Source organism: Actinia tenebrosa, unplaced genomic scaffold, assembly GCF_029948245.1.
Source record: "Actinia tenebrosa isolate PJP-AT-01 unplaced genomic scaffold, QUT_ActTen_1.0 PGA_scaffold3__52_contigs__length_22856419, whole genome shotgun sequence".
Taxonomy (NCBI): Eukaryota; Metazoa; Cnidaria; class Anthozoa; order Actiniaria; family Actiniidae; genus Actinia; species Actinia tenebrosa.
This window is the reverse complement of record NW_028292580.1, coordinates 13766684-13793154: the sequence shown is the minus strand read 5'-3', so window position 1 is coordinate 13793154 and position 26471 is coordinate 13766684. Positions and strand designations below refer to the sequence as shown.

The window sequence follows — 26471 nt, the reverse complement described above, 5'->3', positions numbered from 1 at the left end:
CGGGTTTTTAAAGATTAAACTTGTTTTTAGCCCGTGATTATTTTTTTTTGTTCCGCTGTTAAGATGGAAGCTCTGTGGTAAGCTTATGAGCTAAAGTCTTTACTACGATGCGGTTTTTTTGGTCAAATTTTGTGTAACGATCAAAGCCTCTTTTGTCTTACGACCATCGAGGGCACAACCCTGCACAGTTGTGCCAAAACATGGCCCATAGTAAAGATCTGCCTTACATTTGGAGACTAATCAGAGGGCGAATTATTTTTTCAAACTTCGCAAATGATAATAAAGGAAACGTCTTCACTGAGGGGCCGAAAAACATGAATCCAGTGTGGTTAGTCTAGAATGACACGAGGCCATTTATAGAGGACACAGGTAGCCCGCATAAACATAATGAAAAAAAAATGGGAAAATATTTTTTAGAAAGAGAGGAATTGAATGAGAAAGGAAACAAAAAAGAAAAGCCAATTAGCTTTCATTTTGCCTTTTAAGAATTATACTATTATGATCGACTTCTTTATAGCATTTTTTTTAAAAAATCGTATTCGAGCCGCAAAAATGTCTTCTGCTAAAAAAAATTTTTAACAATAATTATCAATCTCGTTAAGTTGCCCACGAAATAACAAACTTTTTTAAACGCCATTTTTTGCTAAAAATAAAATCCAGTGAGAAGGGCCATCAATGGAGTGGAGGGAGAAAATCTTAGCGAAATACACGGAAAACCGCGGAAAGATCGGAGATACTGGGTATAGCTGTGGTCCAGGATCGCGCGGGGTCACGACATCAACATTGGTCGGTGAGTGCAGTGGTTTTTAGAGGATACAAAAAGGTTTACTAGTTATTTACCCAAAGAGGTTTGTCTTTCAGCTGACTACAGAAATTTCATAAACAGGTTGGTAATTAGTATGAGTTTCAGTCAAACTTCAGGATGTTGTCCTCAGTAATTTACTATATTGAGTCTATGAGAGCAGTTCCAGAAAAATAATGTCCTCATGCAGGGGGTTGGAACAATGTAAGGTGTAGGAGAGGAGTGATGAAGAGATGTTAAATTCTATTCTTTGCCCTCCGTAAGGAGAGATGACCTGATATAAAAATATATTGAGCATAGATCAGCCCTTAGTATTTTATTAGCACAAAATATTTAGGCATATATTCATTAATAGTGCTAATAAAACTAACGAGAATCCAAGCAGTATGGTGAGCTGTTTGGACTTTTTTACGCTCACCATACGGAGAGGGAGCACTATAACATCCTAAAAGGACATGGCTGCCAATTCGTAAACCCCTCCCACACACACACACAAAACACAACCACAATCCACCACCACCACCACCACCACAACCACCACCACCAACCAATGTTTTTTTAATTCGAAAATAAAAATTACAAACATTAGTTACTACAAAAACGAAGCAGTTGCTCTTTTGACAGCAAATATTATAAGTCAAAAGCACTCCAGAGCTCTTGTTCTACTCATCCAAGGGGGGAGGAGGGTTTTTCTGTCAATGCCCCCCTTTTCGCCACTCCCAGTTTTGATTTTTGTGTTGTTCTGTACTGGGCTCATTTTCAAAAGAATGTGTGCAATCGTGTTTGATAGACTGGGTGGTTAATGAGACCTTGGTTTTTTACCGGTTTCTATTTTGTTGTGTTTCTCTCTGGTGAATGTGTATTTTGCTTCACTGTTAGTTTCGACTGTATTTCATCTAATTTTTTCATCATCTTAGTTTTAGCCTACCATCTGTGATCCCAACATTCATCAAAACCACATCTAACAGTACTTTTTATAATTAAAAAGTTATATTCCACTTCAGTAAAGGTTAAAATTGAAACTGATCCAGGACGGTTATCAAATATATTCAGTGCAGTATGTGTAGAGAGACTGCCATTCATTGTACCTGAGAAACAGAGCTTCAAAACAATACGAGGAACTGCAGGATCAGCTTGAACTTGAGCGGCAGTGCACTATCTGAGGATGAGGTCAAGGTTAAAGAAAGTCATGGAGAGAAAGAAAAAGTTGACAGAGAGGGATGAAGAAGAGAATATGGAGATTGCTCAGTTTGAAGAACAAAGAAAAGTATGCTATTATTGCAGTTTTTGATATTCTATGAACTCGGCAGTAGCAAGCTGCACTCTGAAATTTGTTTTTTCACACTGCTATAAATCTAAAATAATCAGTTGTTACCTTTTATATTTTTGACTGGAAGCAGTAAAATACCGATTTCACCACAAGCTGTTGACATGTCTGAGTTTGCAGAAGATTGAATGTTCCAGTAAAAATCTGTAGAGGATATTACATAGCCACACTACTGACATTCATTACACTGATGATCATTAACTGTATAGTGTAGATTTTGCTCCATAGCCCTTTTTCAAGTTCCAAATTATTGCTAATGTTCTTTGATTACAGACTCATTTACTTAGGGTTAGCCTCGAATCAAAATTACATTCACAAATACCAACAGTAAAAGTAAAGTTTGCAGAACTTCACCACTAAAAACACTTCGAAATTCCATGTACAGTACCTTCACTGGAACACATGAATATTAATTAAATTAAGGGTCTAACGAATCACCTAAGTAATTTTTGTCTGCAGGAATTCCAAGAAGAACATGAGGAGGAATATCGTCATTTTCAGCCTGGAAGCCGAGAAACAGATGCTGATAAAAATAATGACCTCAAGAGCTCACATCGCAAGCTTCAGAATACTTTAATACTTCTACTCAAGACTCCAGATGCCCAATGGGAAATGCCTCAGAGCAATGTACAAGAAAAAGAAACATTACGACAGGTACTATTGTACAAATACATATTAGGCGAAATATATTTTCTAAGCTTCATCCAGCTTATCTGAGAAAAAATATTAGCCAATAAAAATCGAGAAAATTTGCAATAAGTGAGGTGTCCATTTTCCTCATGAAATTTGGATTTTAAGGCTCCCAAATAGAATTTTATATTTTTATTAGAATGACAGGCATGTTTTTTTATTTTTTGCTGGTCAATTTTTGCAGCCTTCATGACACCTCACTTTTGCAGTGACATCATTTCTAAGTCACCCTTTTCAAATCAACTGGATATGCTCATGGCATGTATATTGCTTAGTGCAAGCATTGGAGTGGATAAACAGAATATCTTGCACTGGCTTTAGGTCGGTCCAGTGAGATAAGGGTGGAGTTGTTTATTTTCTTGTATCTATTTGATGATGATTGATAATTATGATATTTATGATATGGATGTGATCAAAGGAGCTTTACAATGATTTTATGAATGAGAGATGGTTAGTATGAGGTGTAGGCACTGAGGGTGGTCACTGCCAGGGTTTCTTTACGTCCTATTTAAAACATTTCAATCATTCTAGGCTGCTGAAAGAAGACTAAAAGAGGTTTGTGGATCAGAGATAAATGTGAAATACATAACCAATGCTCCAGCTGGTGTTGTAAAAATACCACATCAAGAAACCCGAACTACTAATAAGGTGAATTGCCATTACTTTACATCCCTAGGTAGATTTCACTGCTTAAGAATAATATCTGTAGCTCACAATAAGGCTCGGTTTCTTTCAGGTATTCTTCTACAAGGCATGTTTTCTCGGAGGTACAATCAATTTAGGAACTGAATATCAAAACTATGCATGGGTTACGAGGGAAGAAATGAAAGACTTTGTAAAACCGGAGTATTATAAAACAGTCAGTAGATTTGTACGTTGAGTCACATATCATGGTAAAAAATAAAAATCACCAATCTGTTGTTTAACAAGTTACTAGGCCTTTTAATGTCTAAACTGTACTTTACAAACCTTTACAAGCATCAAAATAAATCTAATACAGATAAAAATATACATTTCTGCTGTACAAGGATATCTATATATTAAATAATTTAAGTCGTGTCAAAACTTCATATATCATACAAGTACTACATGTATCTACAAAATAGGACTTCAGGTGTGCTTACCATTTAACCAATCAATCTGGTTGGAAATTCGATTGCTAATAAGAAATTAAAGAGCAGGAAACTTTGACTTCCAACAAATTGTGCACACATTTACCAGAAGAACCAAAAAGACTGGGAAAAGTAGATGACCTCAAATGGAAGGCAAGCCCCCAACCCCTACTCTTGGCTGCTCTATGGCATCATTCTTTGATAACTGACTATGAATTGACATCCATCAGACAAGAATTTGAATCATGAGTTTCTGTATGACTGTTTATTGTCGATTCATCATCCAGAATATTTTCATTATTGTCTGGTGAAGTTTCAAGGTCATGTTGGTTTTCCATGTCTATTTCATGCTCTGATTCCTTCTCATTTTCCTCTTCCACCCAGTCAGGAGAGAGAGTCTGGTGAAGCAGGAGGGCCAACACTCCACCTCTGCGGTCTGACGAATTAGTGATTTGTCTCTGTTGTTCATAGACTTCTTCTAATTTTAACCACTGCAATTTTAAAACACTACTTCAATCACTTTGCTCATTATTTAGGAAATAAAGTAAGGCTGCTTTAATGGGGACTTTATGTTGGATATTGCAAAGTGTTCATTCCCTCCCCCAAACCTCCTACATGATTCTACCCCCACCCCCCCCCCCCATAACTTAATTATCTGCAATACATGCTTAGGGTGGTGGTGTTTTACTGGATGGGGGGGGGGGGGGGGGGTGGGGCAGGGTCTTGAGTTTTCTACTTATATCATAAAATGTTGCCACTTTTGTGCCCCGACCCACCCTATGCCTTCAAAGAAATTATTTTTTCCTGCTGGGCTGTTCAATCCCTTCTAGGAGGGAGGGGTGTGACTTACCTGTTGCACTTTCTGTAAGTCTATCTCAGCTCGCCGTAGTTTTTCCCAGCGATAGTGTCTCATACATGATCTTTTTAGGGCAAGACAGATTTTACTAGTTTCTTCAAAAACATTTTTTACTAGTGGGCAGCCACATACAGCATTAGGTGGGACCTACCAAATAAAACAAGCTAGTGTAACAATCATTTATTACTATAAGACCTGGCCTGTGTAGAAATTACACAATTTGGTTAACAATAGGGTAACTATTTTTACTCAGAGTAATTTTCATCTAGGCCCGAATTCTAGATTGAATTAGAATTTGATTTTTGCAGAACCCCTTCCCATCCTATTCCCCCTCTAAGGAAACTCTAAAAGGTGAAGAAGCTTTCTAAATAAACATTATTCTTACTTTTGGCTCTTTGGTATGCTCTGGACACAGTACTCTCAGTCTTTTACAGTATATTCCTAGTTGTGCATTGTAAAAGTCACAGAACAGGTTTCTGAATTAAGAAAATATAGCAAAATTTGTTATAATAATTGTATTATTGATATTAGTTGTACATAAAAAGATACACAAATATGGATACAATTTATAGAAAGTATCTTATTCTCAAGAGTTATGGTATGAATGGGAAAACATTACAACTAAGCAAACTGAGTACCTACCCTGCACTCTTGTAGGCAGATCCAAAAGTAGTTAGACTCTCATTCTTTGAAATGAAATAAAATCACATGGTCATAAAGATTGTAAACATTAGATACTTATTGTTTATTACATGTGTGTGTGTGTGTGGGGGGGGGGGGGGGGGGGGGAGTCAGTGGATTTGCAGGGGGGGTACAATTTTCAAAATCAGTTGAAATTTGGTGGTACATTTTTCTTGTTATTGCAAAGTATGGGGAGAACAGGTTCCGATTTTAGGTTTTTCGTGCTATGTTACAACTGACTTTTAACTTGAGCTACATTTTTTTATAGGATGATGTAAAAGGTAGCATGTTTTTTATTGAAATATTTTTTAGGGGATACGAATTTTACCTTTTTCTTTTTTCCCCAATTCAACCCCCATCCCCACCCCCATACCCCCCCCCCCAACTATGACGTAATAAACGATCGCACCCTAAACATCAAGAGAGAGCAGTTTCAACAGTGTTTCAATAGTACCTTCATGTAGCATTTCTCCATGTGTCTCAGAGCTACTCTTGGAGCTAATGGCAAACCACAGGTGACACAGTGAATCTGAAGGTCAGTATCCGTATCCATATCAACCTCTTGTTTCTGAAAGCCAACCAGAGACCAAAATCAGTTTTTGAAATGGGGTTTACCTTTGGATTTATTCCACTGGTAGCCCAAAGAAACATAAAATATGTCAGTGATTTCTCTCACCTCTTTTTCTTGTGTGGTTATCTGGCTTCCTCTTTCTATCATTTTTTCTAATTCTTGACTTAATCTATCAAGTTCAAGGAGTCTGTTTTGGGCTTGCTGTTGAACCAAGCAAAGCACTTTTAGATACAACTGTAGCATATTCTTAATCTACATGTTTACCTAATCTAGTAACCCTCTATATAGCCCCCTCCCCAGAGATTCTTCCAACCCTTAAGATATTCAAAACTCCCTAAGTCAGAGTAAATTGTAGACCATTGTAACAGATTTTTGATGAAGCAAGAGATCAATCAGTCATTAACAACCATGGTCAATCATTTGTTAATCTTCAATGGTGTTCATTGATCATTATCAAACTTGGTCAATGGTCTGTTTTTGGAAAACCAAGAGTTGGTTGGTTGAGCAATGTTGACTGGTCAGCTATTCATGGTCAACTACCATCCAACTTCCGTCTGGCTTAGCATCAAGGGGAAGGAGATTTCAATATTTGATATATCAAGAACAAAAGTTCAATCATACTTCTTTCTTCTTTTCCAAGCCTCCTAATAAATGTTTTGCATTCTGATCTGCTAAACTTGGCTCTCTGTTCCACTGTTGCATTCTCTTGGGTAATATTTCCTGGATACGCCTGAAGGAAAAAAACATTTATGGTATCGAATTGAAGCTAGAACACAGTGCACCTTATCCACTATCTAATATAAGGCCCATGGTGCTATGATACATACCTATAGTATATGTGGTATTGTATTGAAGCTAGAACACAGTGCACCTTATCCACTATCTAATATAAGGCCCATGGTGCTATGATACATACCTATAGTATATGTGGTATTGTATTGAAGCTAGAACACAGTGCACCTTATCCACTATCTAATATAAGGCCCATGGTGCTATGATACATACCTATGGTATATGTGGTATTGTATTGAAGCTAGAACACAGTGCACCTTATCCACTATCTAATATAAGGCCCATGGTGCTATGATACATACCTATGGTATATGTGGTATCGTATTGAAGCTAGAACACAGTGCACCTTATCCACTATCTAATATAAGGCCCATGGTGCTATGATACATACCTATGGTATATGTGGTATCGTATTGAAGCTAGAACACAGTGCACCTTATCCACTATCTAATATAAGGCCCATGGTGCTATGATACATACCTATGCACATATAAAAAATTTGCTATCAAGGACAATTTTTCATTTATACTTACCTTACAGCCAGTTGTATCCCACATTCATCACTGCAGTACTTTGAGTTGGGTGTTGCTGCATTAGTACAACCAGGGCCATAACAATGCCTAGGGACTTCATCCTGCTCCATATCCTTGGACTGATCACCAGAGCCTTTCTTATCATCCCCTGATCCTATTCTGTAACGTCTTCTTGGGTTTCTTTTTGGATGTTCATGAGATGTTGGCTTAACTTTTGCCTGTAGTCATAAACAAAAGCTTAGTATACACTAATGTTCTACAATAGCAGACTGTCCAAGCCATCACACTACAATTATTATTATAACTTACTACATTTGTGGAGTTTTGGTTAAACACTTACATGTAATTTACGGGCAGGAGTAGCATGTTTCATCTTGACAGCCTTTTTTTGATGCTTAACCACATCTCTCTTCTCCTTCTATGTAAAATAACACAAAAAAGATTTTAATTCTCTAATCCTCTAAGATCTTCAATTCAGCCCAAAATCTCTCTCAAGATATTGGGTTTTTTTTATTGCAATTCTTTGATTGAAGGTCGTTGAATTTATGCTAGTTGGCAAACAAGACATCACACTCCTGGGGTCCCAAAACACAAATTTTGAGAGAGCTCAAGATTGTAATTCTACAGTAACTTCTGTATAAAAACAGCATAGAAAAAGAGAGGTTTTGAGAAATTTTGATGAAAATTCGTGATAAAGTTTGCAAGAAAGTTTGTTAAGAAAATAAATACTGTAACATTGCATTAAAGAATAAAATAATTTTTATAGTGTACACAGTGTGCCACAGTAACTCACTCTTTCTTTGTGCTTGATATATTCACGTTTCTCTGATGAATCCTCTGCTTTTGAACCTTTTGTTTTTCTCAAGATTATCTGTTAGCAAAATTAAAACAATTAAATGCTAGAATACATAATAGATCTTTCAAAAAATTAGCCTCATCCCCCAATCCCCCCCCCCCCCCCTCCCCCACACAAACACACACACTTGTTAACAAAGCTTTGACTGGTAAGAAATAGCTTTTGGACACCATTACCAGTATGCATAATCTATCTTGCTGATGAAGGCATCAGTTGTGAAGCTGAAACGTCCATATTTTAAGTCAGAAAGTCAGTCAGAAACGACCTCTATTTGATTTATTTCAGAATGCCTGACTGCTCCTATAACATTTTTAAACTTAACGAAAAAATTTTGAATTATTAAAACAGGTGCTTACCCTTGACATTTTAAGACACTGTCGCAGTCTACATTTTTGTCTCATCCTGTTTGGCCCACCAAACTTTCTCATGTCCTAAGGTTTTGTCAAAATAAATAGAAGTTATAAAATAATTATAATTAACTTTTATGGGCTTTTATGGTTGGTCTGACGGGGATTACAGTACCTTGCAAAAATCACATTTCCCACAATCAACGGTTCTGAGGCAAGACTCACATTCACCACACATTCTTGATGACCTCTTGAGCTGGGTTTTCTAAAAAAATATAACAATCATACAAGATAACAATTTATAAACAAAGGAAATGAATGGATATATGTACATGTAGATGAATACGTCTACAGTATGGATGAATGGATAGATAAGATGAATAGATGGATGGGAGGGATGGTTTAATGGATGGATGGATGAATGAATGGGATGAATGGATAGATGGGGTAAATAGATGGATAGATGGATGGGAGGCAGGGATGGATGGAAGGATGAATGAATAAACAATTTAATGAATGAATGAATGAATGAATAAACAAATGAATGAATGAACGAATGAAAGAATAAATGAATGAACGAACAAAAGAACAAATGAACGAACAAACGAAGGAAGGAATGGACGAAAAAACAAACGAACGGACGAACGAACAAACGGCAGAACCAACTAATGAATGAATATGAATGAATGAATGAATGAATGAATGAATATATGTGATCATATGCAATAAATAATTAAAAATACAGAAAGGAACCAATAATAAATGAAATGGGATGAAATGGGATGAGATGGCCTGGAACATGTTTGGATGGTTGCATGGGTGGGTGGAGACTATAATAAACTTGCTTTATTTCTTTCTGAGTCATGTGTCTTTTCGGCAAGCATTTCATCATCTACATCCACTTCTATTTCCTTCACACTTTCTTCTTCCGTGCCTTCTTCTGTTTTCAGCTTTATTTTCTTCTTCTTATACTTGATTGAAAGATCTGGGTTGGCTTCTATGAAGAAAAAATAATATCATTTGTTAATAAACTTATCCGGAAAAAAAATTACATGTATCACACAAACATAAAATCTTTAAGATAAAAATACAATTAAATGACAACAATTCATATAAATTTCTCAAGTTTAAATGGACCCCTCTCAAAATTGTCTTAAATGCAAAACTAACGCCGAAATATATTCTTTCTTTATTTGCACTCATGATATATACTTTACAATAACAAAATAGATGATAAATTAACAAGTTTCAACTAATAAAGAAAGTAAAAATATAGATGGCGAGAAAAAATAATTATGAGGTGTTGGGGAGCTGAAGTAACAAAAGTTTTCAAAGCCAGCTCCTTAAATGCAAAATAGAAAAAAAGAAAAAAAATAGAAAATAGAAAAAAAGAAATACAAAGAAATGCCACATATTTCATCAAGAAAAGTTTGATCTCTTTTGCATTTTCATGCTAGCCTCACATCCAAGTTCTCTTTGAGAAGGGTGATTGGTCCATTCTTACTCAATACTGTCACTGAGCTTTTTCTCATGGACTTTTACAATTTGTTCTCTTGATATGGTATCATACCTAGACATGGTTTACAGTAGAAGTGCTTGATCATCTGAGCTTCATCTTTAGTTATACCAATACAATCACCATGAAACCATTCATCACACTTGTCACAACATCTGAAGTGATATCATTAGTATAATTAATGTTAACCATTAAATAAAGGCACCCTGCTCCCTGCTTTATCACACAAGGTTCCCAAAGAAAGCATAGGAAGGGAGTCACCTTATAATGTTTTTTTGGTTGTTGGTTTGTTCCTTGTTGCTTCCTCATTGGGTCAATAAGGAGGCTAAGTTAATTCACCTTTTCGGTGCTAGCCTGGATTGTGTTATGGTCACCAAAAAGTTTGGACACCGTTCTCAGAGTTCCATACAAATTCACTGACTTTAAAGAGAAAATTTAGGTAGATTTCTTTAGTTAGCTATCTTAACAGCAGTAAGACAAGCTTCAATCAAGCTAGAAAAATGATCATTTACTTAACATTAACCAAGTAAATAGTTCATTTAGAGTCAGTACGGTCAGTTTTGGTGACCGTAACACAATCTAAAACGTTTTATACCCATGACAGCTAGCACCGAAAAGGTGAATTACTGGTAGTGAAAAGCAATATTTGTGTTTGGATTAGTAAAAGTCAAGTGACTCTTGCAAAAGGTTTAAATCATTGATAAACAAGTGTAGTACATGTGTTATAATTATTGCAGAATGCTCCACATATAAAAGTTCCAAGTCAAGGTTTGAGTTGCCACACATCTAGTATGCACAGCAACTCCAACCTTGACTCATTGGAACTACTATTAACTGAACAGAACTCTAAAAAGAAGTATTCCAAGCACTTACATCATAAAGCAGTTTGTATAAGATTGTCTACATATGCAGTATACTGAAATTTCTTTCTTTACTTTTTCCTCCTAAATAATTCCAAAAAAAAGAAAGAAAGAAAGAAAAACTATAGTTACAACTACATTCTTCATTTACACATGTCCACTGTGTAAGATAGCTGCTATCTTGTTTGAATTTAACAAGACTTTTCAATGAATGATTTTGTCATACAGTATTAATCTATTGTACATGCCCACTGTGTCTAACCCTCCCCACCCCTTTAGAAATTATTGCATCCATCCCCACCCTTACAAATTCCAACCTCCCTTCAAGGGAGATTTGTAGGTATCCTTTAAAAATAAATAAATTACTTAAAAAGATGATTTAGGTTTCAAAATAACAATAGTTTTTGAAATCAATGTCTACAGGAAACCAAATATAAAGTGTTGATCAGTGTATACATAAACTGACTTATAATCAAGATAATTAGAAGCCTACCTTCTGTTTTGGTGGAGTTGTTCCAAAGTTATGTCCCAACAGTGCATCTACTTTCGCTTGCCTTTCTGGTAAGATGTCAAGAATCTTCCTAAGCTCCTGAGCCTAAAACAAGTATAACACAAAAAGATAACTTCATGAAAACATGATTTAAATTACCCTAAAAAGACAATTATTATGACAAAACTAGACTTAAAGCATATCTTTTCTTAGTCCAAAAATAACTAAAGAATCTCGCTTGAATATATTTACAAAGGGAAAGAGAAAATGACCAAAAACTGAAAAAAAATTCTGACAATTTGGATAAAAAGAAAGAGAAAAATTTTCACAAAACAAATTCAAGTACATTATCTAAACCTTAATGATGAGTAAGAACGTTAATTACAAAAGACAAATTTTCACTGAATATAGATTCTTCACGTCAAGTTAATCTAAAAACACTCAAAAATAACACAAAGTATTTACACTCAAAGTTTCCCCTTCGTCCGCCATCTTGGATGATAGTGAATACTGCGCATGCGTCAGTAGGTTTTTACTAAGATTTCGATATTACTGTCACGAATTTGTCCAGTTGAAGAAGAAGCGCCAACCATGAATCAATGGAATGAATGGCGGGAACTAGAGAGCGATCCAGGTAGCTTTATACTCTATTGATGACTTCTTTGTATAGATAGATAGTTTACCTTGGTTTAATACGTATTGGTTGATGTGTTTGCAGGTATTTTTACGCTGCTGATCGAGGAGTTTGGTAAGACGCTGTTGATGTTTTGATGTCACATGTTGCCATTCTCAGCTCAAGAATATTGATTTTATGATATTGTTTGGAAGTATCTGAGTTCTAAAACCCATTTACTAGTGAACTGAAATGTTATAAATACACTAGGGATTCAGTTTTGATGGCCGTTAGCTCAGAAACCTTATCGTTTAGTAGAGACGCTTATATAACGTAACCTCATGGACCACCGATGCTTAGAAAGTCTAAAGTCTATTAAACGAGATATGATCCTAATTAGATCGGATTGCATTATATTATGAAGGTCTAATATTATTTTGACCAAATGTTTGACTACCTCGATCTGTGATAAGCTACAGGAAATAGAACTTAACTAGTTATCAAGGGTAGTTGTTGTTATGTTTGGGTTGCCTGTGGTGCAAAGTCAATTATTCAAGTGTTATATTGCAGGAGTGAAAGGAGCACAAGTAGAAGAAATCTATGATCTATCTAAGCCAATGAAAGGGTGAGAAAATGGAAAAGATTTCTATTATTTTATTTTTTTTGATAACAAAAAAATATGTGTGGGGAGGGGGTGGGGAGTACACCTACTGTACGTATGATATCTGGACCTGTTATTGCTGTCTTAATTATTTTTTATATCAAACACAGCAACATACATAGGGAATATATAGTATATTAATGGTTTGTATCATTATTTTTGTTCCAGGACAGTTTATGGGTTTATTTTTCTATTCAAATGGATTGAAGAAAGAAGGTCCAGACGTAAGATCCAGCCATTAGATGAATCTTTTGTTGAAGATCAAGATATTGTCAATGATATCTTCTTTGCTCAGCAGGTATATTAATTTCTATTTCTAATACAAGCAGCATGCTGAAATATGATTTTTTGCTACCATCAATCAAAAATAATCAGTCAGTACCTTTTATGGTCTTGTCTGGCGGCAGTAAAAAACCAATTTCACAACAGGCTGTTTAAATTTCTGAGTTCATAAAATATGGAAAACCATAGTAACTTCAATAATTGTTCAGATAGGAGAGGTAACAAAGTGCATGTTGTCATCTTCCATTGAAAGCAATTGAACTACAAATAAAGGAACTGCAGTCTGACAGTAATTTCAAACACTGTTGAGAGATTTAGAACTACTGTACAGCTGTACAATCGATATCATCAAAGTAATTCTAGACTTGAATGGAAGTAGTTTACCCTGGCAGCAAATCCAATAGGGATTCTTTGGTTATTTTTGGGATTCCTAAGGTTTAGATTCTTGTGTGCACTCTGGAAAAGTTAGGAAGAGTTCTGTGTAAAATGTCATCTATATGTTTCACACTCCAGCTCTTATTTTCTCCCAATATCCCTCATGTTCATATTCAGCTATATACTCTATATGTAAACATGGAAAACATTTTCTGTTCATTAAAAAACTCGTTTATAATTGTACATATATGTTTTGCTTCAGGTCATTCCTAATTCTTGTGCCACACATGCTCTTTTGAGTGTCCTTCTTAACTGTCCTCATGTTGACCTTGGTGATACTGTCAGTAAACTCAAGGAATTTTCAAAGAATTTCAACCCAGAGGTAACAATTTTCACAGCTTCATTTTTATGTAAAACTATTATCTGGCCATGAGTAGCCTACTAATAAGTGGCGCTAAATCCTTTGAACATTTTTGTAAATGTTCAAAAAGGCTCCATTTTTGCTCTGCAGAAACGAACATGCTATACATAATTAAAATAAATAAATCACTTTTGTTTTATTTTATTTTAAGTGTCTAGTCGTTCTAGCGCTTTCACACTAATTGGGGACACTTTTCGCTCACATGCACTACCACTACATTAAATGTTCTATGCACACAACGCTCAACTCACATGTTGATTTTTTTATAATGTAATATAATATAATGGTATTTCAATTTTCTTTTTACAGAACAAAGGTTATGTCATTGGAAACCTTCCTGAGTTGGCTATGACTCACAACAAATTTGCAAGGTATGCATTTATTTCTTTTATTCACAGCAAGGTAAAAGTTTGTAGCAATTGAATCTTGGAGAGCCTATGAGGGTCTGCCAGTGAATATAAGTGCTTTATTTTTTTCCCTGTTGTAATATTTTTTACTCTTTATCCAGGCCAGAAGCCAAGCAGTTACCAGAGAAAACCAATTCTCTATCATCTGTAAGAGCCATGGAGGCTTTTCACTTTGTTAGTTATGTTCCAATCAAGGGCCGTCTATTTGAACTTGATGGACTCAAACCATATCCTATTGATCATGGTAAGAATATGGAGAATATTTGACTTATTACTCACAGTATATAGTACACACACTCTGATTGTTTAACTATGGCTGGGGAATAGACCTTTTTAGCTTTTTTATTTTTGTTTAAAGATAATGTTTAACATACTGCTAACAGTACACACTCTCCGATTGCTTGACAATTGCTATGGAATAGATCTTTACCTTGGGTGTAATTTTTTTTTTTGTTTTTGTTTTTTGTATTTTATTGCATTTTTATGTTAAAATAAGATATACTTACACTCGTTTAACAATAGGATAGATCGACAAGTACTTTGTACCTTGGGTGTAATGCTTTCCCATTTCAGACCATGTTTCATTTGTTATAGTATCATTTCTTTGTTTAGTTGTTGCACATGAAAATACACATGAATATGGATAGAATTTAGTCTCAAGAAAATGATGTGTGGTATGAAATAAGAAAGTTGTCCAATGTATAGAAGTCTATCAAGGGTGGTGTAGCAGTGTTGCACTCACCTCCCACCCCTTGGGTCTCTGATTTGATTCCTGGACATTTATTCTGATATAATCCTTGGTGTGAGACCTGTCATTTTATGAAACCCAATTTATAGTCTATGATTTTCTAAGAACATAATTCAACTCTAATTTTTGTTGCCCTTAGGTCCATGGGGTGAGCATGAAGACTGGACTGAGAAATTCCGTAGAGTGATTACGGAAAGACTTGGGATTGCAACTGGAGGGTAATAAAAATATTACAATCATTCTTGTGTTGTATTCAAGAAACGATTTTTTGTCACTGTTTTCATTGCTATTCACTGATCAGTACTAAAGTCACCACAGGTAAATGGGCAACAGGCTACTGTCCATCAGATATGATATACTGACGGTAGCCTAATGCATAATTTCCAGGGCTTAAGATAATGGCCAGTAAGTCACTGGTTATGATGATGGGCCGAATTAGTTTTAGCTCAGTCATACCTGTACCTCTTTTCTGGCTCAATGTTACTGGTCAAAATGACCTGCCTAGCAAAGATTTGACTGGACAAGTTCCAATTCTGGGGGGACATGTCCGGCCTATATTTTAAGCCCTAATTTTCCTGTTGTGAATGTTGTTTTGATCAACTACAGGTAGTAGCAATGAGAGAGTGTTAACAGATTCCATTGTCATAAGGAGAATTTTGTAGAATTTTCTTCATTCACATTAGTTAATAAATAGTTTTTGCTTTGACTTGTTTATTAAGGCTATCATAAGCTTGAGTGTGTGTCATTGTCAAATGTGTTTGTATCTTGCTATAACAGGGAGCCATTCCATGACATTCGATACAATTTAATGGCTGTTGTTGCTGATAGAATCATGGGTTTCGAAGAAAGGCTGGAGAAACTCAATGTTGACAGGTATGTGTAAGAGTTAATGCATGAATCTAGAATAGGTTGGAAAACTGACACTGGTCTAGGGGTATCACAAGTCATACTCAGTTTTCTATTCTTTATTTTTCAGAGAAATGATCCTAGAGAAAGCTAAAACAGTAAGTGTCATAAAGAAATTATGATTTCTAATTCTTTACTTTACTAAGTAGAGAATCAACGTGTAACATTAGTACAATTCTGGGATCTCAGGTTTAATTCCTATACCCCATTCACACCAAGGCTTAAACATGTTTTAAAGTGGTTTGACTAAACAGGTTTTAAAAACTATCTACGAACATTGCACAGTATTTGGTGAAATAATGCAAATAAGCTATCCTTTGTCTTGGTCTGATAATATTTTAGAAAGTTTCATTATATTTGTAGGTTTCTAGTTTCTTAATTTTTTGCTATATGAAAACACAGTTTAACTAAACATGTTTAGGTGTGAATGGGGTACTAGACTTGTGAGTAGAGTTTGTTGGGTCTCATGCTCCTTGCAATATTGATTTTAGGCTTTTTCTACTGGTTTATTGGTTTCTTTCTCGACATAAGCCAACATGTTCCATTTCACTCTGTCAGCTGTACCCGGACTTAAATTGAATCAATCTTCAATCAGCACAGAGGTTTGCAGTAGCAGCAACCTTGTCCTTAAGCATTTTCTATTTTGCTCTCACAGCTTGTTGAAAACAGCCAACTACCTAAAGACAAGTCTCAAGTAGATTCAAATGAGAAAACAGCTTCCACAGAAACAACACCACAACAATATCAGCCAAATAATGCAGGGAATTTAATGCCACCACCTCCAGCTGGACAGACACTTCTACTCCAAACACCTACAGCACTATCTACAGCTGTATCAACACCAATGACATCAACTTCTTTATATCAAGCTTCTCCATCCACAGTCAACACTATAAACTCATTTACAACAACTTCGACACCAAGTGTTCCCATAGCAACAGTTTCTATGCCAACACAAAACTCTCTGACTTCAAGTATTTCTGGAGACAGAGGCACCAGCCCCCAAACCAGTTCCTCCAATACAAACTCCAAGACTAGCAGTTCAAGTATCGATTTAATGAACAACAGTCGAGAGTCACCTATTGAAGTGGTGTCAGACAATGAGGACAATGGAGTAAGTATTGTAGATTTCTATAGACCTGAATTCCCTATGGACCTAAATGTTGCTATAGACCTGAATAACCCTATGGACTTGAATGACCCTATGGACCTGAATGACCCTATAGACCAGAATGTCCCTATAGACCTGAACGACCCTATGGACTTGAATGACCCTATGGACTTGAATGAGCCTATGGACTTGAATGACCCTATAGACCTGAATGTCCCTATGGACTTGAATAAGCCTATGGACTTGAATGACCCTATAGACCTGAATGACCCTATAGACCTGAATGACCCTATAGACCTGAATGACCCTATGGACTTGAATTAGCCTATGGACTTGAATGACCCTATAGACCTGAATCACCCTATGGACTTGAATGACCCTATAGTCCTGAATGACCCTATAGACTTGAATGACCCTATGGACTTGAATGACCCTATAGACCTGAATGTCCCTATGAACCTTAATGACCCTATAGACCAAAGTGACCCTATGTAAGAGTTAATTACCCGTGGCCCTCGGGATGTATATGGCTTATTGCCGACATTCGAGGTAATTAAGTATTTTATTTATCAATTGAGAAGGTTTTCTATCAAATATTGCTCATTATAAATGCAAAGTCTATATATAGTTATTAACCGGGTCATATATTGACCTTGCATTCATAATGAGGGTTATAATAAAAATAAAGCCTTGTGAATAACGAAGAAAACTGTGTCAATTGAGAAATAAGGACCTGAATGACCCTATGGACCTGAATAGAGGCTTTGCTCCATCACGTCATGGCAGTGATAACAGGAGGTAGAAACAATATTAAATCTTGTCTAATCAAATGTGATGGTGCAAAGCCTCTATTACATAATCACTTATTGATAAGGACTAGAGAGTGGATGGAGGGCTTTAGTCTCTAATAATTGCTAACATCCACTAAAAAATCTCGGCCACCCCACCAATATATAGTCTAATACATACTAGTCTCCTATATTTCTAAATCACTCCCTCATCCCACACCTCCCCCAAAACTCACATAAACACAATTTTAGGATTGCTGTTTGTCTTGGCTTGGTCCTTGAGTGACCTTAGTAATAGTCCTCTAAAGTTTTCTTGGGCATAAAGTTTTCTAAAATGTTCAAAACATTATGCCCAATCAGAAGAAGACTATAGAAAGATAGTCATGTGCCTTCTCAGTGGATTGTAAGATGTATTTATACTCTTATTATTTTCCAGGAAACTACAGAATCAGCTCCATCAGAGGACCAGAAAGACTACGAAGAGACCTGTTATGATGACTTGGATGAATTATTTGGTTTGCCCCAAGACGTTAAAAAGAGCTCGACAATGACACACAAAGGTAGTCATCATTGATAATGGATTAGAATAGCCGTAGTGGCATGGGGCTGCTATGTCACTCACTAAATCGGGTCCCAAAACTCAGGTGCCACTGTTATTGATATGTTGACCCTGAAGCTAACGACGCGAACATTTCTTTACAGAGAAAGAAAATCAGGAGAAAGAAGCGGAAAAGGAAGAAAAACCTGAAGAAAATCCGATGCAGAAACTTGTAGCAGAGTTAAAAGAATTATCCAGTCACTCAAATGAAGCAAAGGTGTGGAAAGATATTGATAAAAGAATGGATTCATCAAAAGATAGGCGATATTAGGACGTACTTGATCATTGTTCAGAGTGGGGGGGGGGGGGGGGGGGAGGAAGGCTCAAGGAATCTAGAGAGGACATCCAACTTTACACAGCCAAATAGTTAGGGCTATTGGTACAGTAGAGTGCGTACCATATATCGGTGAAAAAGTTAACTAACAAAATTGTATAACTTAGTGACCTACTGAGGTCTACGGTACCTGCAAATGTGTGCAATTTGTGAGGAATGGTTGTTAATTTTGTTAGGGCAGTCCATGTGTCTTTCCTTCAACCTCCTCTGACAACAATAGCTGTCTAAACTGAGAACGCCTATACTAATGACTGGAATTTTATTCAGGCTCTTGCGATGCAACTACATGAAGTGGAAAGAGAAATTACCAATTGTGAAACTGGTAAAAAAGAAGAAACTGAAAAACGGAAGAAATACTATGTAAGTCACTTCAATTTTTGTTTTCTTTTTATTCCACTCGTCTTTCCTGATGTGTCCATCAGTTTGTCTATTTAGGCCGTGGCTAAACGAGGAAACATGTTTCCAGAAACATGTTTTCTTAAATGTTTCCAATGGGGGCAAAACTGCCAGGGAACATCGGGAAACATGTTTACTCAATATCGGTTAGCGCATGCGCACTTTCAAGATAGAGCTAGCGTTGCTAAGTAACGAACTTTTAGAATGTTGACTTTCGTGGCTGAACGAGGAAACATTGGGAAACATTGTTTCCATGCGTCTTGGAAGCATGAAATGTTTCTGCCGCACAGCAGAAACATTTTTGCGTCTTGGAAGCAAAATTTGTTGCACGTAGCAATGTTTCGCATGTGGCTAAACTTGGAATCATCGGGGAACATGTGCGCGGGAAACATGTTTCTGGAAACTTGTTTCCTCGTTTAGCCAGGGCCTTAGTGTCTGTCTGTAGGTCTGCTAATAGTCTATCGGTCCCTTTCCTCCAATCTGAGCGTAATTACTGAGGTGCCTGTCTATTCTTTTATCAGTCTTGCGGACCGACGGTCTATATTGTGTCCATAGGTCTGTTTGTTAGTCAATTCAGTCTCTGCGAGATAGGTCTGTCTGTCTGTCTGTCCTTCCGTAGGTCAGCAGGTCGGTCTATCTGTCTGTCCGTGCATCCATAAGTCGACCGGTCAATCTGTCTGTCCGCTCCTCCATAAGTCGACCGGTCGATCTGTTTATCCGTCCGTCCTTCCATAAGTCGGCCAGTCGATTTGTCTTTCTGTCCTTCCATAGCTCCATCTGTCTGTCTGTACTTATCTTATCTTGTGTTTATCTCAGGTTGATCACATTCTCATATGTCCCAAAGCCTTCTCAGCTTTCTAACGAAAAATCGTTTTTTTGGTGAGAAGGGTCTGAGTACAAGAATGAGGTTGATCACTATCGTTGATTTGTATGTCCGTCCTTCCACAGGTCCACCTGTCTGTTCGTACTTATTATATCTTATGTTTTTTTCAGGTTGACCACTGTCGTCGTACCCACAACTACGACCCTTTTGTCTGCGCGTTTCTTACGATGCTCGCTCAACAAGGCCACCTCGCTCAGTTAGTCGAACAGCAAGCATCGCTCAAACGAAGAATAGCGCAAAGCGCTGCGCAGAAGAAAAATATCAAACGTCCTTACAAGAAAAAAAACAGCAAGTAAAACTACTGTACTCACGTGATCTTAACCGGACACTCACGTGATAACGTCACCACTAATTCCCATGGAAACAGCTTTGTCGTCACATGACCTAATGGAGTTTTGGTTGGTAAATAAGACCAGTTGCCATTACCATCTAGCAACAATGGCGGGAAAGGATCACGTGACTTATGGGAATGTTTCTCCATTGATGATTTCAAACTAAGGTCCAAAGACTGAAGCTGGAGATTTTTCGGCATTGTTTACACAAGAATTGCTCCCCCCCCCCCCCCCCCCCCCCCTCCAAAAAAAACATACCTTTGTAAATAGAATGACTGCGTGTCAAGTAAACTCTTAACGCCCAGGCTATATTCCCCCTGATAAAGGTGGTGTAGCCTCCGTTGAAGACTATGACTAGGAAGAGATCTCTACTAGCGGAATAAGGAAATGTTCTTGTAAATAAACTCACAAGATAGTTGTATAAACTATTTCTAAAAAGTTCGATTAGATGGGATGCGTAGTATTATTTATTACTCAAATATGTATAGCTGCATGAAAATTTATCTATCATGTAAGTGTGCTTCTCATTTTTTCGCATGTTATAGATCATCAATCCATAAGACTGGATGTCGTCCAAGGACAGTTCAGTTACAACCAAGAAGTATTAAAAACAGAATTATAACTTTTGAATATCATTCGATGCATTAGAAACAAGATGTCAAATATTAATACTGCTATTTCAACAAAACTATCGCCAAACGTTTTTTTGGAAATAGCTATATATTGCAATGTTTATGGTTACATGTCCAGTATGGGTGTGCAATAAGACGTAGACCCAGCTGATCAAGCTGCAGCCGTTTTGGAGTTTCTGCGTCGATCCTGGTCCCCTTGGTCAACGGTAGCGACCCGCGAGACGTGGAGATGGTACAGCCTGTACAGCATGATAACAACCGTCAGCACGTTCTTAGCCGTGAAAAACAGATGAATCTCGCTTGTCACCTGGTACATGCCCACTAGTACAAGACGAAAGACCAAGAAAGGACCGTCATGCATTAAGAGAGAGCAGAGTATTGACACGAGATCTGCTGACATGATACTGGGTGTCGTTTTGGGGTGATCATAGGGGTCTTTATCTTGAGGTTCGTTTGAACCGTGTGTTGCTATGGAACCTTCGGTACTTGCTACAGATTCGTCATCACTTTGTTTTTCGTGAACTGATGATGCACTTGAGATGGATTCCACATCGTCTGGTCGTTTGTTTGGCTCGTTTTTTGGTTGACCCGACTCTAAGTATGCAATATCTTTTGCGGTTTTCTATAAAGTTCAAAAAAAAAAGCCAAAGCGTCAATCAACTCTTGCAAATGAAAGTTTGGTCGCGAAACAAGTTTCAAGAGAAATTGCGCTGTGAATATTATGTAATTATTTACTGAGTGGGAGGGCCGTACGGGAAAATATTTGGCTCGAGTTGATACCGTACGGACCGAGCGCAGCGACCTTCACAAAAAGAAAGATAATAAAATAAAAGAAAGAAAGAAATAGTAAATAAGAGCTAAAAAAGAGAAAGCGCGCGGATTCGAGCAGGGCCGTACGAATCCGTACGGCCCTGCTCGCTCAAAGCCGTACGGCCCTGCTCACGTCATTTTCTCGAAGGTTTTTCTAAGAGCGCGCGCCCGGGCAGATACGGGTCATATGATAAAACTGCTTATCTCTCGCAAAAAGTAACAGCTAAATATTCCACCGTATAACGTGGTTAATATTAATATTCTAGATAAAAGAGCTAGATCGGCGCGACAGATACGAGGGGGTACTGGGCACTAATCGTTTGTCGCACGGGGACTCGGAAACGTCCCTTTAGGTAAACAGTCACAGAACCATATGAAGAGAAATTATAGTAAGAAAATACGAAAAACCATTTCAAGTGAAGTAAGTTAGGAATTGTCAGTACAAAGTTTCCAGGCAGCATTTTACACCAGGAAAGCACAGATCGACTTTTCGAATCGGGTGAATGCTTCAAACGTAATGAACAAGAAGGCAAGTAAGGTTTTTTACATAAAAAGACTAATGTTTAGGGTTTGAATCCAATGAACAATTTAAAAAAAGATGAATTAGTTGCAAAAAAAAACAACAACATCTTAATGCTGTGGGATTTGAACGTGCATCCACTGACAAAAATTTAAAAAAGATAATACGATTCCACTGTGCCATACCCCCGAGACATCCGCAGAGCTGAGGCGGCGTATGGACTTCGGACCTGACGGCGATTAAATCCTTCTGCCCTTGGTTGTACGAATTACGCAAGAAAATGTTCTAGCCGAAGCATCAGGGGAGAGACCAGCCGGCCCCCAGACCATATCGGCTGATCCCTTGCATCTCTGCCACGCACGGAATCGGTTGAAAATACAATGTTAAAAAGTGTAGGCTATCTGGTGTATCGTTTTCACGGCTATTGTTATGCTGATTCACCTGAAACCGTGGCCCAGTGGGGAAAAACGTGTGCATTCAATATGCTGAGTCAAGCCCGTTTAAGGAGAGTTAGCAACTGGATGGGTGGCCGAAATATTATACCTACTTAAGCTTTCGTTTCCAATCCTTTTTTTTTTCCTTTTCTTCGCTTTAGAAATAATTAGTTGGAGTACGAATGTAGCCGATAAATACTGCTTTAAATATTTAGAACTTTGCTATTTTTTGCTCGCAATTCGTCTTTCACATCAACTCCTACTTACTGTACCTTCTCCATCTTTTGTTGACATGATGCCTCGCTGACATCATCACTACCAGCCGTTGCCATGGCAATAAGACAAAACTGCAGCATGCTCCACGTGAACAACCCTAATGTACTGTAGGTCAGAATGACGTTGTGCTTGACGTTGGGGTGGGTCAACGGCTCGAACAAATCTAAATGAAAAAAATGACATTATCGATAGAGATGACATACTTAACGTGACATAAGTGACATGCTGCAAGTTCGTTATTTGCAGCAACTCGTCTAACATGCAGCAACTCGTCTAACATGCAGCAACTCTCCTAACATGTAGCAAACTCGTCTAATATGTGGCAGCACTTTTTTTTGTGCGTAATGTTTCCCATTTCAGAGCACAAGCATATTCAAGTGCCTTTTCACAGACAACCGTTAAACAAAGAACTGAGACTATAGAGTGAAATGACACGTGGTGTAAAATGAGAAAATATTACGTCCAACAAGCTAAAGAGGTCTGTCTATTCATGGATATACCTCTTGCTTTAATTAGATAAGACTTGACTAGAACAAATCATACTCGGTTACTCACTGAGAATGCTCACTGAGAAAGGTCGAGGCAGGCCTCGGCGCCAATGGCCGGGGGACCTTGGCTTTGTCTAAGACTAGTAAAGTGAAAGTGCAAACTTACCTAAGATATCAGCCCCCAGTCCGATGTAGGCCAACAACAAGTTAGACAACTGGTCACGTGTTAGTTTCCCTCTTGGCAGAAGCCAACGCCCAAAGATGATAAGCAAGAGAACTCCTAGTTCACACACTTTTTTGGCTGCTACTTCAGTGTCAATTGAGGCATTAAGTATGTACTGAAATAACAAAATAGATAGAATAAAAACCCACAAGTTGTTGATGGTACATGGTAATAGACCTCTAAAGCCCCGTTTACACTGGCGATTTTTGCGGCGATTTTTGTTGCAATTTTTGTGGCAATTTTCGGAAATATGAAATCTTTTGTCTCATCCTTCAAAAGAGACATTCTAGGAAAATCTTGGTATCCTGAAAAAAACTTTACAAGTAAATTCTTTACCATTATTTATTATGTACAAAATACAAAAAAAAAAAAAACTTTAAAAAACTTTACAAGTAAATTCTTTACCATTATTTATTATGTACAAAATCGCAAAAAAATCGCAAAAAAATCGCTAGTGTAAACGGGGCTTAAAATATTTATGATTGGGCGCAATCTTTTCTCATTTCAGACCACGCGCTGTAGGCTATCATTTCTTTATTGTTTAATGGACAAGATACCAAAAGAATGGAAAGTATTTTTACTTATACTAACCTTTCCAAAACTGGTTTGGGACAAAATAATCCGCTTGGAGTCGTTAACATCGGTCAATTGATCGCGTTCATCGAGTCTATGTTGAAGAAGATCAAGTTCAAGGACCCAAATGACAGGAATGATGGCCGACAAATACAAAAAACAGCTGGGCCAGAATCTAAAAAAAGGAAAATGTACGCGTAAGGTTATAACAAATAACAACAAAACTAGATCAAATATTAACTCTTATTTTGAAAAATGATATCGGTAGGAGATCTGAAATGATAATTATTAGGATAAATAAATGAATATTGCACTAATTCTGAATTAAAACAAAAACCATTGTTTAAGAAACGCAAAAACACTTGTAACAACCGTGAATGATGACAGCTGATTGGCTAAATCGAATAGCTGCATGATTTTATTTTTGATAGCATTTCCTGTTTGTCTTGTTTGTTTACTTCAAACTGGAATATAGCCCTTTAGTGTAGGCCAAGAATATCACAATTTTCCTTGCGTCATGTGTGTTATCTGTCCTCGTAAATAAAAATCTTTGGGACTCTTCCAATTCCACATTCTTCCGTGCTGACGTATGAATACATTTGTATCTGGTTTGTAACTTATCGGAGGAAATTATCCTCTATACTCTAGCCGTTGAACTTTATAGTCTCTGAGGCATCTACTTTTCTTCGCGGGGCTCTTTCATTTTAGGTATATTTCAAGAGAATATTCTCTTGGTATATACTCAATAGGGTCTCGGAAAGCGGGAACTAGTTTAAACTTTTGAACGGAAGTAGAAAGACTTTTAGGAAGAGTCCATGCAAGAGAAACTGAACTAGGTCCATGAAGTTCTTGCCTGCCGGCAATCTCTTGTTAAAAGTTAAAATTAAGCTGTGGTTACGATGTCGTAAACAGGAAAATAAAACTATATACTTGTTACTGCGTGGATAACGCTTTAGGACAAGTTTGACTGCCTCGCAGTATATTATATATTCCTTGTTTTACGGTTTTGAAAAACTGCATTATCATATTCATCGCCAATTCATTATTAATCGCCTCCGGCTCGTGATTTTACTAGCCGATATAACACCACCGCTCAATGTTGTAAACATCACTTATCTTTGATAAAATATATCTACGAACAAATAATCATAAGGATATCCACCTCAAGAGAAGATGAACATATAGAAGATATGATAATCTAAAACAATTTCAGTCCGAAAAACGAAAACGCTAAAGGCGTGGCAGTCGAGCGAAGCAGCGTTGCCTTAATGATTAAGATTATCTAACTGGCAACATAGATTTTATTTAATTTGCTATTATAACCAATCATCCAATTCTCAAAATTAAAACTGACAAAGAAGCATTGTTCAGATCGTAAAATGTACTTTATTACACAGTTAAAAAGGAAAATTGAAGTTTGAAAAATAAAATTTACTGGGTGGAAATGTGATCGTCCCGGTGAGTGTAGTCTTGAGAAAGACTGTTGTTGGTGGTGACTGACGTTTCCACAACCTGAGCAGAAGTCATCTTCAGAGTCCAGTGAGAAAATGAGAAATTTAATTGAGAAAATTTGAAAAAAATGAGAGCATTTATTGTAGTGAATGCGCGCGCAAAATATATATCGTTGGCAATAGTTATTTCTCTCGTTACGAATTTAGGAATTTGCATTTCGTCGGTAGTGTTGCTTGAAGTGGAAGAAACTACAGGCATTGATTATATTCGTAGGCTTTCTCCATCTCTCCATCTCTCTCTCTTTCCTGTTTCCTACCTTTTGAGCAGAACCGAGTTTTCTCTTCTTACCTCTCTCCCTCTTTCTTTCCTTTTTTCTTTCTTTCTCTCTCTCTCTCTCTCTCTCTTTCTTTCTTACTTTTTACTTACTACCTACTGCTCATGACCTACCTATCATTTAGTCATCTAGACCAACAAATAAACAACCTTCAAACCAACTTACAGACTATATTCCCTGCCCTTTCTCTTGATCATGACGTACAACATCTCGATAATCATGAAGATGATTCCAATCAGAAAGCACCAATAGAGCCTCTGTTTGGTATGCACAACCACCAGTGCGACGGACAGAATGACATGAAGACAGAACGCTACTCTTGTGATGAACGCATTAAAGAGAGATAAGGCTGTCATTGTGTCTGATCTTCAGATAAACAGACTTGTTAACAAGTTGGCTGTCATTGTGTCTGATCTCCAGATAAACAGACTTGTTAACAAG

General features: G+C 37.1%; 4 protein-coding genes across 4 annotated transcripts in view; 2 read left to right on the top strand and 2 right to left on the bottom strand.

Annotated features, from left to right (window-relative positions):
- LOC148908705 (large ribosomal subunit protein mL46-like) overlaps positions 1-3752 on the top strand; it is a 6522-nt gene extending 2770 nt beyond the window's left edge. The window contains 7 exon segments of the mRNA XM_089035950.1: positions 1791-1903; positions 1905-1950; positions 1952-1987; positions 1989-2069; positions 2589-2783; positions 3351-3467; positions 3556-3752. Of these exon segments, the coding sequence (XP_088892076.1) occupies positions 1791-1903; positions 1905-1950; positions 1952-1987; positions 1989-2069; positions 2589-2783; positions 3351-3467; positions 3556-3699 (732 nt within the window). The 3' untranslated portion in view covers positions 3700-3752.
- Positions 3753-3812: 60 nt separating this feature from the next.
- On the bottom strand, positions 3813-11936 carry LOC116289490 (CXXC-type zinc finger protein 1). The gene is made up of 17 exons (XM_031696434.2): positions 11899-11936; positions 11437-11538; positions 10957-11027; positions 10138-10238; positions 9413-9564; positions 8743-8832; positions 8577-8651; positions 8158-8235; positions 7705-7782; positions 7365-7582; positions 6661-6769; positions 6145-6240; positions 5923-6036; positions 5430-5473; positions 5173-5263; positions 4782-4934; positions 3813-4422 (listed from the first exon to the last, which is right to left on the bottom strand). The coding sequence occupies exons 1-17, from the start codon at positions 11923-11925 to the stop codon at positions 4141-4143; spliced, it is 1881 nt and encodes a 626-aa protein (XP_031552294.1). The 5' UTR covers positions 11926-11936; the 3' UTR covers positions 3813-4140.
- Positions 11937-11987: 51 nt separating this feature from the next.
- Positions 11988-20510, top strand: LOC116289495 (ubiquitin carboxyl-terminal hydrolase BAP1). The gene is made up of 15 exons (XM_031696438.1): positions 11988-12067; positions 12152-12181; positions 12617-12671; positions 12876-13005; positions 13627-13746; positions 14095-14156; positions 14294-14436; positions 15080-15158; positions 15718-15813; positions 15917-15944; positions 16502-16960; positions 18182-18305; positions 18448-18560; positions 18945-19037; positions 20067-20510. Exons 1-15 carry the CDS (start codon positions 12025-12027, stop codon positions 20250-20252), a joined length of 1761 nt encoding a protein of 586 aa, XP_031552298.1. The 5' UTR covers positions 11988-12024; the 3' UTR covers positions 20253-20510.
- Positions 20511-20936: 426 nt separating this feature from the next.
- On the bottom strand, positions 20937-26386 carry LOC116289496 (transmembrane protein 26-like). Its single transcript, XM_031696439.2, has 5 exons — positions 26196-26386; positions 24263-24419; positions 23615-23786; positions 22957-23123; positions 20937-21542 (listed from the first exon to the last, which is right to left on the bottom strand). The coding sequence occupies exons 1-5, from the start codon at positions 26384-26386 to the stop codon at positions 21072-21074; spliced, it is 1158 nt and encodes a 385-aa protein (XP_031552299.2). The 3' UTR covers positions 20937-21071.
- Between the last annotated feature and the right edge of the window lie 85 nt (positions 26387-26471).